This window comes from Pieris rapae, chromosome 14 (assembly GCF_905147795.1).
Source record: "Pieris rapae chromosome 14, ilPieRapa1.1, whole genome shotgun sequence".
In the NCBI taxonomy this organism is placed as follows: domain Eukaryota; kingdom Metazoa; phylum Arthropoda; class Insecta; order Lepidoptera; family Pieridae; genus Pieris; species Pieris rapae.
In genome coordinates this window covers 528644-546192 of record NC_059522.1, presented here as the reverse complement: position 1 = coordinate 546192, position 17549 = coordinate 528644, and the positions used below count along the sequence as shown (strand labels likewise).

The following is a 17549-nucleotide window of genomic DNA, read 5'->3' as shown; positions in this document are numbered from 1 at the left end:
GTGACTGCCTATAGGCGGCGGTATCACTTAACATCAGATGAGCATCTTACCCGGTTGTCCCTTATTACATAAAATGATAACATTTCCTTTCTTTTTGGCTAAGTTAATGGAAAGTAAAGTAAAACAAATATTTATATTTATAAATTCACTTAGATTGTATTGAATTACATTTTCGATATATTTTTATATTTTTAGGTTTGTTTGCTGTAATGTGGAAATGCTGGCTTTGTTTCTAGCTTATTAAATGATTAGTTTAAAACATAGGGCATCCATACCAGATTAAACTTATATATCTCGTAAAACTAGAACAAAATTAATTTAGTGTTATAACATACACGATCAAATTGGAAATCCGCTTACATAGAAACAGCAATATAGCAGATTTCAATTACTTCATTATCTATATTATAATCTTGTTCGTTATAAGTGGAGTAAAAGTAAGAGCTGCACAGGATCAATCTTAGGCATACGAGTTACACCAGAATTGCTAAAACTAGCTTTGGACTCCTTTTCTAACCTAACAGTAATGTTCTACATACCTCTTTAAGATTACCATGTAAGAGATTGAAGGATTTTTTTTATTTCGAAGAATTTGTCCATTGTTCTACGCTGTGATGTCACTCTTCATCAATAAGTTCGTGCTTCGCATATTCAAATCCAATTTAACTTAGGAAATTATATGGCAAATAAATAACGGTGTCAAATCAATGAGTGATTAAAACTTAAACGGGGAATTTCATCAGCTTGAATTATTTGAAATAAACATAATTTCCTTCTTCAATCTACATTAAATCAATTATCTAATTGTATTTTTGTACATGTTTGATTGAAACTTCTAAAAAAAGCCCGCTAAAGTCATACAAAGAATTTAAATTACTAGCGAACCTGAACCGAGAGTAATTCTGCATACTAGTCTTAAATACAAAAAAAAACAAATTTTTAATTTAAACCATTCTAGAATCCACAGGAACTTAATTACAAGTATAGCGAACAGTTACTTAACTATAAGTGAATATCTGATTCTTATTGTCGGATGCTCCTCTGACGACGCTCTTCTCTCTATGTCTGCTAATGTTCTGTCTTGTTTAAAGCTTATCAATATATTAACAAATAAAGGAAAGTATAGTAAAAAATAACAGTTTTCAATTGTTTTATTATACATCTGAATTAATAACAGTAATTAAAATTTAAAGCATTCAACAGTATTAGCACTTTATTTAAAATACAATGAAGTAGACTCAAGGAACTTATGTTACAAAGTAGCAACAAGTACTTTTAATATAATGAAAATGTCGCCTTGTTTCATGTCCAAAAATCGTTCATAGACCGTTAAGTGTAATCGAAGAACGAACTGCATCAGTCATTTCTTCTATTTCCTCTTAAAGCTCTGTTTGTCAAGTTCGGAGTTCAGGCCTGCCAAGCCCGTCAGTGCCTTCCTATGACTACTGGTGGTAATTACATTCATTCTACGATATACGAAAGCAAATATAAATTATATAAAACAAAAAACGATTATACTAAACATATAGCCTAGAAAGTAATACAAAATTTATTTAAATATTTACGAAAGAATTATGAAATACTAATTCGCTTGTGCTGTGTGATGGTGTGAAAGTGTGGGTTTGCTGATGATGCAGGTGATTTAGCGATATGGAAAATCTTAAAACTACTTTAAAACATATTTTATATATATTGCGATATCTAATTTTTCTAGTTGTCTGCCTTATATATGTGCGCTTCAGTCAATTGTGTTAATTGTTTTAAGTTAATCGTAATTTTCCAAAACTTAACAAAGCTGTCATCTATCAACTGAATGTTAAGAACCTTTAAAATTACGTACAGAGAATACAAAACTGTATGAGTTCTCATAAAATTGTAGCTTTGTGATCATGCAATCAAATCTGGTACTCTGTGTACTCCCATTTCCAGGTTTTAATGACACTGTTGTCATATACTGGCGATATTGGAGTTTTCAATCCATCAGGAATCTGAAATACGATATAGATATTTATATTCATAACAAATAAATATGAATTCTTCTTCTTATCCGCTACACTCTTGACAGAGCGGTCGTGATCGCTATGTAGTAGTGGATTACCACTTCTATTAAGAAGGGGCAGATGTGATGCGCTTCACGGCGTTCCGCCATAAATTATGAATTAACCTAAGACAATTGACAAAACAAGAAGAAAAAATTACAACAAGAACTCGAATATTTTACGAATAAAACTAAGTGAACGGTACTTCATATATTCACTGGTGGGCAGATCAATAAATAAGGTGCCTTTCTGCATTAGGAAAATAAGTCTATTTGATTAAGTAATTACTAAGTTAAGAAATTTATCTACATCGAAATCCTCATATATTATGAAACAATAAATAAAAACAAACAGTAACTTAAGCTGTAGAAAATTATATTATATGTTATAGTTTCATTTCATAAATAAATAAATTTGTTTTAAAAATTTGTTTGTTTTTACTTTAACGGATTTTGCGATATTAGGGTTTAAAAGAGTAACAGCCAAGTTTCATTTATTTCAGAAGAACACACATTCAGAAACAACAAACCTCAATTTAAAAGTACTTTGTTAAAATATCGTAAACGATAAACAGGCAATAACTGTAGCAGATTATCTACGTTAGTGTCTCGTATATTGCAAGAACAATATACTTTAGATCAGAAAAGTAAGTATAAACCTGATGTATTCCCGGTGGGTTGATATCTGGGACTGTCGGAACCAAATTAAGAGGTTCATATTCATCAGATACCCCGCTATCTGGCGAGTCTGGTACAGGCTCTAAATTGTTGACGTATCCCTTCGGAGACCTCGTCTTGTGGACGCAGTAGTCTCCAGTTAGAGGGTTCTGGTAGGCGACGACAGTTCTATACAATGTAAAATTGTTAGGAGAATTATTATTAGTATGAGACTAATATTGAATATTTGTTACACGTTTTCCGCGGTGGGATAAAATGTATGTAATCAAAATAAAAGAACGAACTTTTAATCTTTAAAATTATATCGTTTTTTTGCAAGATAAAAAGCACAACTTTTGAGCTTAAACGAAAAGTTCTGATAAATATTATTTACCTGAGTTGATCAGCTTCACCTTCCTTCTTGTGTGTGAAGAGAACTTTTGTAGGCTTCAATATTAGAGCAATCTGATAAAAGTTTTATGAATATTAGTTTCTTGCTTAAAAAAATTATGAGATGTTATATTAACAGTTGAGAAATAAAAAAAATATATATGTCGTGGATTTTGGAGAAAATGTATACATTTATATTAATTTGTGTTATATTTGAAAATTTTGTCATCACGATTTTTAGTCTATCAACTTTATACTGATACTAGCGGACCCGACAGACGTTGTCCTATATGTTAAATATAAAAGTTGAAACTTAAAAAACAACATAAATACAACTAATTGTAATCTCAACTATTCTCGAATCCATTTAAACTCATCAAAATCGGTCCAACCGCATTGCATTACGGCTTTCTTACGGTCGTGGCATTGTAAATGATAGTCTCACTACAATATGCTTATAATAATAATAAAATAAGCTAATGGAAACTCGAAATCAACTGATCAACTTCAAAATTAATTGTCAAAATTTTAATGATAATAATTAACCATAGTTAACATTTCTTTCTGTTGTCATATTCTGTCACTAGTAAAAATTAAATATATAATCATTTGTAACGAACAAACTGAGATGGATGTTTCCTTTTCTTAAATAACAGAGGCCAAAAGGGCAGGCTCTTCTGATGTTAAGTCATACCGCCGCTCCAAAAACTAGTCCCACACGACACCAGAAGGCTCGCAAGTGCTTTGCCGGCCTTTTAAGAATTATTAAGTTGAATTTGTTTTAAACCCAATATGAAAAACAACTATATAAAAATATATGTTTACGAAAATTGTCATATATTTTAGAAAAGGTAGCTGGTAACATATACTGTCAATTTAACATTATGTTATGATCTGGTAAACTGCAATAAATAAATATATGAATGAATTCAAACCACAATATTTTAAATAGATATTAACAATTACTCACTTGTCCATTTTGCCTCAATCTGTGGACTCGGTACCCATAATAACAACATGTAAAAACTATTAGTACCATCTGAAATGAAGACAATAGATACTGTAAAACCTATTATTTAAATGTAAGTAAGGATCTGCATACTGCTAAAATACGAAAAGGCTTATTGTCGTCATCATCGATACGAATTGTTGCAGCATATAATTATAGTTAAAATTCAAGGCAAGAGACTGGTTGCGGAAGGAATGGAAGTGGACAGGCATCAAATCTGCCGAAAAGCTTTCTAGACTATTGCAATATACCCAGCAATTCAAGTTGTTAACAGCCAGTCTTTAGCAATAAAGTGACAAGAGAAAAAGAACAGAAAAAAGGTGTATTAAAAAGTGATATTTATAATTAAGAGTTATTTACTTAAGTAATTATCTAAAACTTACCAAAATAACTAATAGAATAATGTCTATATACACAATAATCATTTTGTTTGTTTGAAATTACTAAAACAACATTTTTTCACCATAAAACCTTTTTTTCACTTTCATTTCTTCCAGTTTTTAAATTACTGAACAACGTGCAGCAAACACTGACATTCCATGGAAATAGTGGCCTCTGATTGGTCGAAATAACAAACCGTGTTCCTTATTGGTTGAATCAATGCGGGTATATTTTACCCCCAATGGAATGTTGAAACAACTTTTGCTTCATATCTTGGGAAGATTTGTCAAAGATTAATGAAAGAGATACGCGTTGTTAAACGCGTATGGATAAAAATCCGTCCTTGAAAATATTGAAAGAGTTGTATATTTAACGATTCTACTAACTTAAATTAGTTTTACTATAACTATAAACTATGTAGATCTATTTCTTTTATGATAATTTTTTTACTAAATAAGTTATTTTTGGGAGGTTGCCCGTAAGAGAGCAGTCGAAGTTTATTCCTTAAAAAAATAATTAAGTTTTTATATTTCTTAATCAGTTTATTTGTTTATTATTTAATTTTTGACCTGATTCTTAAATATGTATTATATAGGAATTCACAATAGTTCATTCTCATTTTTCTTCGCGATACTAACGATTGGTGCAGATCTATATTAATTCGTAGTCTTTGGCTGGCAGAGACTTTTGGCGCCGTACTTGGCGACGCATGTCTGCGAATTGGAGATGAAATCATTTTCTATCTCCTTCAAAATATGTCAAGTTGTAACTATATTTAAAATTAATTTTACAACTTCTATGTATGTCCTTTAAATTGAGCTTACCCATTTTATTGAACTCTATTATGTATATAAGATGTTATCAGAACAATAATGAAACTTATGGCCAAATTTTAACTTACAATGTTATTAAATGACTTTTATAAAATTACCTTTGCTATCCATTTATCTTTTCTTAATACATTTTTAAACCAATTATTACCAACTATTCATATAGGTAAACATGAACACTTATGAACGTCAAAAAAAAAACAAATTAAATTAACTGTAAATTTACATTTACAATTTACCAAGTCAAGGGCGTAGAGGGGGTAAGAAGAACTGGCAAGAAACTTTCCGCCACTCTTTTCAATCGCCAAGTTTGTAATACAAATTGTTTGAACTAAGAGACGGGCTGGTAGTAGTAAGCAGTCATGGTTGTGGAACGTATGGGAGTGGATCGGCATCCCATCCACCGGGGACTAGTCAAGCGCATAGTTTCCAGCGATCAAGTTTAGTAATAAAGAAAGAAGAGAAGAAGAAAGCGAAAGGAATATCAACTTATAGTGAACTATATTCTAGATCTATATTATAGAACGTGAGGCATTTACCTCTTTGATTAGATTGACAAGGTTCCATCTCAAAATCGAAATTAATTTATTCAGTTGAATCACATGATCACTTTGAATATTCAACTCTACCGCTCGCAACCGCGACCAGCACACAAGGTGAATGGCAAGAACCTGGGGCTAGTTTTTAGATCGTTTTAAGTTATTTTTAATGCTTATTAATATGAGTTACAGTTCAATTAAACAGCTGGAGCAAATTCTTTTTCATTCCAAGTTTACTTATCTTAGGTAATCCGATATTTTATAATAAGCTTTCCTAGAGAGTTTCTGTTTTATCTAAGACTGTTTAATCTCTATTAATATATTTTATGAGAAAAAATACTAACAAAACAAGTTTTAATCAGTTTTATAGCGTTTAAAAATTCTCTTACGATCGTAAAATCTATCGGATGTAGTCCACTACAAGCCAATTTTATTGAACTTTGTGATCCTATCCTATCTTATATTGGTTCAAACAAATAGTCAACTTCAGATCGTCTCAAGGCCCGCAAGTGCGCCGCGATGGCCTGTTAAGAATTGCTACGCTCTTTTCTTGAAGGGCCCTGAGTTGAATTAGTTCAGAAATACTTCCGCTTCAGCTGGTTCCACATAATGGTGGTGCGCGGCAAAAACTGCCTTTAGAAACGCTTAGTTCTGAAACATATTTGCATATACAACTTTGTTTGTCTTAGGTATGGTAGATACAACATGTTAGAGGTAAGCAGGGACTATCAAATTATATTCTTATGAGGTCCTTAGAAGTAAAATATAAAATTCGGAAGTGTTAAAGAGAGACTGTGTGTGCCACTAAATAATACTGGCTGAATTCACAAGAATTTCATTATTTATAATTAGTCATAAATAAGGTTTTAAGTTTTTACTTGTTATGTTTTTAGTTTAGTTTTCTATTGTATTAGTAATAAGTTACTGTAAAAGCAGGATATAAGGAAAATCAATATATATATATATATAAGTAGGCTTTAAACATTTAAATACCTACCTTAAAACTAACATCGAGAAAAATCCTGATACATTACGGAAGCTTAGGGCATTGGAGGAATTGTGTAGGTTTGCTCGATGCAGTCGCAGAAGAGATAGGAATCACTCTTTTGAAGGCTTACTGCCAAAACGTCCACATGCTCTTCAGGTAAGCTGTGCTGTCTGGTCACTAAGTACCTTTTACTGTAGGGACGCTTTTGCAGTGCCTCGGGCATGTTTTCATAGGCTCATACTGGTGACTTAAAGCTTTCTCGTAAATCATTACCTATTGGTACAACAACCAAGTACTGTATGTATTTTTCATTTTGTCTTACTTTTATTTGTATTACTATTGCTTAGCGTAATATGCATCATGATATGACCATGCCAGCTGCGATCTACAAAGTGCGTAGCATTATCCCGAGGACGGTGTCATAAGCTACGGGAATTGCGTAGCGGTTATGATTACGTAGCAAAGTACTATGAGCACTAATCCTGATTTAGCGAGCAACGCTTAACTCAGGGCCAACTCGAGTAATTTAGTTAAAAAGGCCTTGATTAAATGCAGACCGCCCGGTGCGCGTGACATGACACTGTAGCACTCATAGATATTAACGAAAATGTACTGGATATGCTGTTAATACTAAATATTGTTAAGTGTTTTATTTTTAATATAATTTTAAAATTCATTTATTTATAAGTTCTAAAACAACGTGTATGCATAAAATTATTTAAGAACGTATGTAACGCCTATTACAACAAATAAACCTCAAAATAAAAAATAAATAACTAAAACTATACAATACTTAAACCTCCTGCATGGCAAACAACGTTAAGGTAAATTGGAAGATTGTTCTAAAATATATCAATGTTTTTATTAATGTTAAGTTGTAGGAGCAAGATAGCCTATTCACTAAGCGATTAATATTAGCATATAAGCATTGTAGTAGCATTGTAGGTACATATAGAAGACTTTTAGTTCTAGTTACTCTAGGATTACAAAGAAAATTTTGCCAAAAGGTAAGTAAAGTCTATGAAGTCACGTCGGAGTTTTACAGTATCTAACTTGAAATAGTCCAAACGAGCCTTGTACGTTGCAATACACTACACAATTGTAGACGATTACAAAGCGTTCTAAGGAGATGTTTTTGAACTGCTTATGGTATGTGCATTGTGAAATGTGGTGACCAGATTACAGTTGCATACTCTAAAATATTACGGAGTTTTGTAAAGGGTTATTGCACTTTTGTAAAGTATGAAGAGGTCTTCAATATAAAACCTAACATATTTTTATAACATAACTTAACTTGCGTGTGCTCAATGAAATTCAGTGTTTGATCTTTCATTACCACGTATTGGTATACTCGTATATATAGTCTCATATATAAACTAAAAATAAATCAGTGGTGCTACAACTTTTTAGGTCTAGGCCTCAGATTTCTGTATCTGTTTCATGATCTTTTGTTAGGCAAGTAAGTAATGAGCCTCTTGTGACACACGATGGCGACTTTTACGGTCTTTTACGGACATTTCGGTTTCCTCACGATATTTTCCATTACCGTTTCGAGTGAATATTAAATGGGTACATAGAAAAAAAGTGCATTGGCCCATTGGAGCAGCCGTGAAATGAATCTACGACCTCAGAGATGACTCGCGCCTCTAGGCCAACACTGCTCTCACAACTTATTATATCCTATTATCTTTTATTTTTGAAGTGAATTTTCTTTATCGGCGTTGGATAAAAAATTACCGTCACATTTTTCGGTTACACGTCTAACTTTGTATTATCGAGGAATTTCGTATTCTGTTTCGACGTCCGATATATGAAACTTTTATTTATTTCTCAACTAAAAATATTCTATCCAGTAACTATATGTAATGTAAAACGCAGTTAATAGAGGAGCAATCAGCCATGTAGCGACCGCAACATCGGCTCTCGCTTGTAATAACATTGCCGTACGTATAGATTATACTAAACGAGTGTCACTTAAACGATTATTTTTAACGAAAAGATACTGGCTTCGTGATGAAGAGTAGAGCGTGCCAATTCCTAATAGGCCGACAACACACCTGTGAGCCTTCTAGCAATGTCTTTAAATATGAAAATTGGTTAACGCATAACATTGTCCTGGTGAATAACCTGAAGAAATTTCAACCCCCAAGTTACCTCAACAGTGTCGTGATTATGGTGGGAAGTGGGAGGGGTTCAATGAATAGGGCGAAAAAATATTACTAAAAAACTGATAACTTTAACCTGGGTTTGTGTCCAAGATAGTTTTTAAATAAAATGACTCAACAAATCACACATGTTAAAATAACACGTTTAATAGTTAACCTACTCCTTTGCATTTGTTTGAAGTGAATTTAAATATAGTCACGTAGCAAAGCTATCAGGTGTTCACATCCATATCTATCTTTGTAATATAAACGTTATAATATGTAAAAATTAAATCAGAAATAAACATTTGTAATTATGAAAATTTATTATATTTGAATACGTTTGATCGTATTCAAAACTAAAGTGTAGTAAGTTATATTTTATGTTTAAACTGTTTTACAATTTGTATGCAAATAGCAAAACTAATTAAACTTACTTCAATGATAATGAACAAGAAGCCGCAGGTTATAATGATAGCGATATTAACAGTTTAATTTGCTCTATTAACACAAATGGCTGCGATTTAAAAAGTAATTTAGAAAAATTAAACGTTAAATACTTTTCAATATATAATCGTAATACTGTACGTTAATATTTCGGTGTTACTGGTAATTTTATTTTCGTTGAGTTAATTATATACTTACTTTATTCTTGCACTTTAAAACTTTTTGTTAATATATCCATTTTTTAAAGTTTTTTAAGAGATAATCTTCTTTAATCAAACCATTCATCCTAATTAGAAGTCAGAGGAACTATGCTTGAAAATTCCCAAAAAGTTAAAATGACGACACCTTTCAGTTTTGTTTGAAGTTTATATGAAACACTTGTTAGATTTACAATCCATGAAATAAATGTTCTCTTTTACAAGCCTTATTTGTAAGATTATTTTTAGGCAAAAAATTGATATCTTTGACAATCTATTCGATATTTTTCCTGCTAAAGCTGATGTATTATTTGGAAAATATAATGTCTATTGCAAATATTCCCTTTGATCCCAAGTTTAAAGGTACGAACTTTCAACTTTGACTCTTCAAAGACAATTTGAATTATTCATTCATAAATAAATGCTCATTAGTGTTGCCAATTTCCTCATAAAGGAAATACGTTTGTCTTTTCTATTGACGTGTTCGTGAGTTTTGATCTCTGGTCATTTAGGCAGGATGTGAGACTTTTTTGCTGATTGTACAAAGAATATAATAAATCAATTTGAATGTATCAGTTTCTTTATTAAATTAATAAATAATTTATTCGCAAAGATAATTTTTACATACATATGATATAAGCGAAACAGATGAAAACATACTTTAACGTCTAGTAATTTATAAGCGTGGTGATTTCCTAAATCACACTTCACTGAGAATACAGCCAAACGTAGACACTTCTCATTCATTCATTACATAGCAATTAATCAACATTTCAATTTCAATTTGCGTACATCAATACAATATTTCGCTTATATTGTATTGATGTACGCGAGTGCTAAATGTAGATTAAAAATAAAATGCTCCATTATTTAAACAACTCGATTACCCAGGAACCGTACAAAAAAAAATTGAATTAGATTTATTCATAAACAGCTACTTGAATCGCTGTAGGCTTAAAATCCTCTTTTATTTATTAGATAAGAGCTTCTTACGAGATCGAACTGTATTTATTTATTACGCTGTGTAAAATGTTTGTACTTATTTCCCAAAATCTTTCCAAATAAAACTAAACGTTGGCGCTTTATTAAGTATGATAATGTTCCAACTAAAAAAATATTAAAAATCGAATAAAAATAACATTATCAAAGATTATAAAAATATCTATAGATATTCTTATAATCTTTGATAATCTAATAATGATCTTCTCCATCTTTACGGTGTCGTTTTTTCAGAATGGTATTACAATTTGGGATAGATACTGTGTATGAGCACTAGTCAACAAATCCTAAGTGTTAAGTAGTACCAGAATTGGACAATTGCAATGCCAGAGGGCTCGCAAGCTCGTTGCCGGCCTTTTAATAAGTACCACGTTCAGCTCTTTTTAGAAATGGCCAGTTGTGAAACGACGGACTTCGAGGTGATACGGATGGTATTTCGTATTCTGCCTCAACGTCCGATATTTTTAGAATATTTTCTATTGATATATTTTACCAAAATACAACTAAGTATCAACTCCAATAACAAAATTAAAAAAAAAAACAAAGAAAATTATAATGCAAACAGAATATATAGAACATATATAAATCACGATTGAGGATAGATAATAAACTAAGAGAAAAGATTTCCTCCTTTGGATTAGGGAAATATAAATTACATGGCGCTTGTTTATCTTCATCATACACACTTACAGTTATAAACTGAAAAAATAAATAAATAAATAAATATATTTTTTTTATATATCCATGGACACTGCCATAGCCAGAAGGCAAGGGCTTTTCCAGCTTTTTAAGAATTGATACGCTCTTTTCATGAAAACTAATTAGGTATATAATATTGTGCGCACAATCCGAATATAATGGAGAGACTGGGTCTACGGGTACCAAGAAACCTGAGGCTTACGTCTAAACTTTTGGATGTACCGCGCGCACATTCCAATTTGGTTAGCAAAGCGCCACTCACGCGGGCAATACAAATAATTAAAAAAATTTCTATTGCGGTAGACCTATTTGTTTGTACACTGGCTGAGTTCACAAGAGTCGCTTGCTATATTTTTAGTTATAAGATTTAGGCATATAAGTATTTAGGGTGGGTTTTCTCTTAGTAGTAACTGTTAAGGTAGAATAATGTACTGGAATAAATAAATTTTTATAACTCTTTATACAATGAATCTTGCAAAACACGCATTTTGATTGCTTCAAATACAAAAAAAGAATAAAAATGATGTCTACAAATCCCTTTCAAAGGGATTAAAATTAGACGTAAGAGACGAGAACAAATTTTCGATTTGGAAATCGTTGACTTTTTGCCGAGTTAAATTAAAATAACTGGTGTGTGTGCCATAGTAAATATTAAAAATCATAGACTTTCATATATCACAATTTTAATCGTTAAATAAACATTGTCCTTTGCCTTAATGCCCTATTTTACAAACGTTTTATAAGTCAGTATATTTTAATAACGTCTGTCAGTAATCTAAACTAATACTACTTAATTAAATTAAATAATTAGTATTAAATTTGATCTTTCGAAGACATTCGTTTTAATTTTTATAAAATAAATTTGTTGCTGTAAGCGACCCGTAATTTTGATTGTGGTATAACATGATTCAAAAATCATATAAATTATTTATTTATAAGCCAAAATTAAATTTAAGTAAACTGTTTTTTAATAATTGTGGTTTAAAACCCGCCATAACTCAATACTCAAACCACGCAACCCTTTTTCACTCCATTGGGTGGAAACATATTAATATTTGAAACATTAAATTGGAAGTTTGTTTTTTTCCAACAACCCATATCAGCAAAATATAGGAAAATTTATCGAACTTTTTTTTCATGTAATGATAGGTAAACGAAACTAACCTGATGTTAAGTGATACCGTCGCCCATGGACACTCTCATAGCCAGAAGGCTCACACGTTGCCTTTTAAAAATAACTTTCTCTCATAGATAATAATAGATTCAAAATTTAAAAAGTACCTTCTATGACAAATTTGCACGCCGTTATGTGTAGAAGAGTATGCGAGCTTACGATTGTACTACCATAAAATTTTTGCGACATATTTTTATTTTTACTTTATCTTTCCATTAAATCTACGAAACAGTTATTTTATATAGCACTTAATGTAAATTGCCATATATGATATCTCATATATCTTTATAATTCTACAGTACGTGTCACTGAACTCCTAATTATCGGCTGGACTGATTTAAATGATTTCTTTGCATGCGTTTGAGTGGCACCTTGGATGGTTTAGATTCACAAATAAGCTCAGCAGATGAGGCTGCAGTCATATTTATAGCCTAATAATAAAATACAAGAACGCCTTTTTCGGTGTATTTATTACAAAAATACCAAAACAAGTGCGTCAGTTATGTTTCCAGAGATGGCTTCAGTGAAATCATTTGGAAAAGAGTGTCTTTCATGATACATGGTATTCTTCACGGCACTTACTATACTAAATATGTTAATTACCAAAAGAAAGACACGGATAAATTAACACACGCTCCATGTCCACATTTATCCACTAACTTAGTAATTATTTTTGCATTTTAAACAATTTAACATAACATAGTCTGAAAAAAATAATTTAACATCATTTAAATTTGAAATTAGTATCTACTTTGTAATCATCATCACATATTTAATTCACCAAATGTATCTAATACAGCTTTTATTGTTAACAGGTAGACCAGACCATTATTCTAATAATTATTAGTTAGTAAGGATTGTCGGATCGAAGAACGGAAGACAGACAAAGTATGCCGAGATGAGTGCTCTTTGTGTTAAACAGTACAATATGTCTACTTATTTGTTCTGCTTAGTAATAATAATAACCACGGAATCATTATTATCGGCAATTGAATAGACATTATTTGTATATTGGCAGATCGAAAAAAACACGAGTATACACGGTTAATACACTCAATGACATAATATGACAGTGACAACTGACAGTAACTGCTCTGACGTATTGACAAATCAATGCAATTAGAAGAGATTTGAGTAAACGCTCGGATATCCATTATAAATCCACGCATCGAGTATAAATAGATGTTATCTGTATTTTCTAAATAGATAAAGATAAAATTACTTTACCACTAATGGTTTATTCGCGCTATAAATTTCGTTAAGCTGCTATTAAGGGCCAATTATGGCTCTAACGAAAATATAAGTGCTATTAACTGAGTACTTACCTCGTCTAGTGTACTTTAATAACTGAATAAAATATACTATTAATATCACAAAAAAAAGAAATGAACTTGTGTCAGTGAACTATGAAACGTAAATCGTCTTATACTAAACAAGTGATTTTAAAGCTTTTTAGGAGGCTATTGAAGTTTTTTTAACAGTGTTGTTATAAATATTAAAACACGCCAATTGTTTCTGACAACTCGGATAGATTCAATTCATTTATTCTCACACTAACAAAACAAAAAAAATATTCACTTGAAAACACAAAATATGCATGTATATAATTATAATATATGATAGTATTTAGTTTAATACACAAATTTTGTTCTATATATTCTCTTTCGATAAGTTTCAATAAATTTCACGTACCTACCTCGATAGCTCACTGCAGCAAACGTAAATTATATACAACAAGGAAAAACCATACTAAACATATAGCCAAAGATGGAGTGCATAATATAAACAAAACCGTTTACAATATCAATAAAAACTATGAAATACATTTAACTAAGAAATACCTAATTTACCTATGCCGTGTTATAGTGTGAAAGTGATGTATGTACTAGAGAATATATGAATGTATATGTTGAGGAACATGAAATATAAGTTACTTTAGTTTATATTGAAGAAATAAACAAAAATAATTGTAAAGTATCAAATAAATTTACGTAAAGTTTTTGTAATTATTTTTAATCCATAACACTCCCATAATACTTGAGATACTTTATCGTTTTTCACCAATTAAATTTTCCATGTTTTCTATCAAACCTTTAAAATACCGACGTCTTTAAAACACATCATATACCAATCTTATGTAATATTCTATACGTCTACCTTTACAATGTGTGAACTTTCTAAACGCATTGTTCTCATTGAATTTCCGAACTTGGTTATAATTTACCCCGAAACGGTAAAAACAATGCCGCATAATAAAGAGGATAATATAAATAATTGTTGGGCGATTAAATTTACGGCAGTCGTTAAAGCCAATGATAATTGCTGGGATTACGATTTTTAAATAAATCTGCTTTCGTACGGAAAAATAAACGTTTGTTTTTTATTAAACAATAAATCTTAGTTTTCTTAGTTACAGAGATGACAGAATAATAACAGTAATGTTTACGTTATGGTGAAAGATAGAATATTTATGTATTACAATTATATTATTATTGTCTTTTACGATAAAAATATGTTTTTTTTTAATATATTATGTAATGAATGTAAATGTAATTAAATAAATAAATTATTATTATATTATAAATTAGTTCTCTGTTTCGAGATGGTTTAACAGTTTATTTAGTGGACATTCGACATAAAAATAAATTTGATTTTTTTTTTATTTCATATCAAATAAGCATCGTTAAGAAAATCTATTTATTTTGCTTACGATAATAAAATTGTTGGATTTAAGGCTTTATTACTGTATCTTTGAAGAAATATGGTTACTCTAAATATAGCTAATCGGTATATCGTTTACAAAAGAACTTGGGTTAACAGTAACACAATATAAATGTACGAGGGACAACAAATTGTTCTCTCTGAGCTATTCGATTGAATTCCTTACCGAATCACTGGAACATCGAGGTTAGATCAAAAGTAATACCACAGTTTATTGAAAAATAGTTGCTCAATTTCAAATAATGACCTGTGCTTACAGAAACCACAAGGGCAAAAAATCTATCAAAGTTTAATGCTGTACTAAGTATTTCCTAACGGAACTACAATTTTAAAATCAAAAGAAATTGCATGCTAGTAAATAAGTATTTATTATATATTACTTATAATCGCCGTATCATAATAGAATGTATAATTTATACATTATATGTAAAATAATTCTGTAAATTAACCTTTGGACAAGCTTTTATATTTTTGGTATAAACATATTATTATTATTTATATCTTTTCTATAGATTTTATTTTAATTAATATTCCGAGTTTCTTTTTGTCAATTAATTATGCACTTCTGTGCTTTACCCTCTGTAGGTATTTCTTTTCTTTTTGTTCCATATACTGTAACTTGCTTATTTTTGTAAATTTATTCCACAGCGTTATAAACATGTAAAGTACATATTCAAATGGAAAAGACAAGAATGATGCCATGGACAAAGGAACATTTGGATTGTTGACTACAGGATGTTCTGTCCTTTCAATTCTGGTCGCATTTGAATTTAACATAACCCCTGGCTATGTCCGGGAAATCTAGGCTTTATCTCAGTAGCCATCTTCACACACTAACTTTTTCACAGCCTAACTACCAGTTAACAAACTGTAGCACTGTCAATAGGAAGGCTGTAGCGGGTTAAGGCGAATTGTAGTAATAAAATCAACCGAACGAACGGAAAACGATCGCGAATCGAATTGTGGACGCCGGCTTTTAGAGGAAATTATGAAGACGCCACGGAGCACGGCTCTAATGGATACAAATTGAATTTTCTATAGCTTTTTTAAACCTTCAACGGTAGACTGTGAAATTGATTTTCTAGGTCTATTTGTAACATTCCTTTGCTGCCTTCGACATAAATTTCTCTTTAACAGGCAATATTTTACATACAACAATTTTTAGTTTACATTTCCGAAAATGAGTGTGAGTATTAGTTTTGATACTTACAGCTAAGTTTCATAGCAGGAGAACAAGGCAGTATACAAAATATCATCTGTATAACCTCGACGTCCGTCGTTCCATAACTGGGGATTTCTGGGGAACTGGGGAACCAGCCCACTGAAATATTTTCGAATCCATTCTACTTAGGGTCAATACTACAAAAATACATACGACATATAGTTATTTAGAACAAACTAATGGAACACAACAGTTAACAGGACAATATTAAAAACATTTCCTGTGATGAAAATTGATCCGAATATTTGTTGACTATATTTATTAACAAACGTTATTAAAATTAAATAATAATAAAATATTTTCGCTTTCGGTTATTTGTTTATTTCTGTCCAATAATATATTAATAGTAACTCAAATGATATTATTAAGTAGTACTTGTTAATAGTAACAAAACCATTTAATTACAACCCCTTCTATGAACAGGGTAAATGGAATTAGGAGTCACAATTGTTTCGGCCACAGCCAGCTGAGCGATTTACTAAGTGCTACGTTGGGATTAATCGGGCGACCTCTTTGTTTTATTGTAATATCCTAAGTTTGTTATGCTTAGGAGTATATTGTATATACTGATACTTAGGTTTAAAGACTTTATATCTCAAAAACTACAAAAATGTCACTTACATGAGAGTAATACTTCAGATTAGCATTATTTTGTCGTTGTTACAATAATCTCAATAAAAAGATAGCCGTACATACAATAAACTTAAAAGTAAAATTAATCCAAGAAATATTAATTAAAAGTAGTTTTGTCTAACATATTCTCTTAGCTTCGATTTGAATGAAATGAAAGAAGTAATATTATTATGCGTAGTATATTAATCGAATATAATGTATGTAAAATTGGTGTGGTTTTGCATAAAAAAGCAGATATATAATATACATATCTGGCTTTTTATTTATATACCTTTTGCTATAGGTAATTTTTTATAGGTAGGCCCAGTCTTGGCCCAGTGGATTTAACGACTAACTTTCATCCTGAGGTCGGAGGTCATATGCGCACATGCGATCCCTGGCTGGGGATGGACTTTCTAATATGCATTTAATGCTTGGACGGTGAAGGAAAACATGAGAGGAATCAGGCTTGCCTTGGACCCAAAAGGCGCAGAAGGCTGAT

The 17549-nt window shown here is 31.0% G+C and overlaps 1 protein-coding gene across 1 annotated transcript; it reads right to left on the bottom strand.

Annotated features, from left to right (window-relative positions):
* Positions 1-1198: 1198 nt before the first annotated feature.
* On the bottom strand, positions 1199-4587 carry LOC111000079. Its single transcript, XM_022269422.2, has 5 exons — positions 4478-4587; positions 4056-4124; positions 3090-3160; positions 2698-2884; positions 1199-1988 (listed from the first exon to the last, which is right to left on the bottom strand). Exons 1-5 carry the CDS (start codon positions 4517-4519, stop codon positions 1896-1898), a joined length of 462 nt encoding a protein of 153 aa, XP_022125114.2. The 5' UTR covers positions 4520-4587; the 3' UTR covers positions 1199-1895.
* Between the last annotated feature and the right edge of the window lie 12962 nt (positions 4588-17549).

Coding starts and splice junctions, on each gene's coding strand:
- LOC111000079 (XM_022269422.2), bottom strand. CDS start 4,519: ATGATTATTGTGTATATAGACATTATTCTATTAGTTATTTTG. Junction 4,125..4,477: donor TTATTCTATTAGTTATTTTG/GTAAGTTTTAGA, acceptor TCTTCATTTCAG/ATGGTACTAATAGTTTTTAC. Junction 3,161..4,055: donor GATTGAGGCAAAATGGACAA/GTGAGTAATTGT, acceptor AACTTTTATCAG/ATTGCTCTAATATTGAAGCC.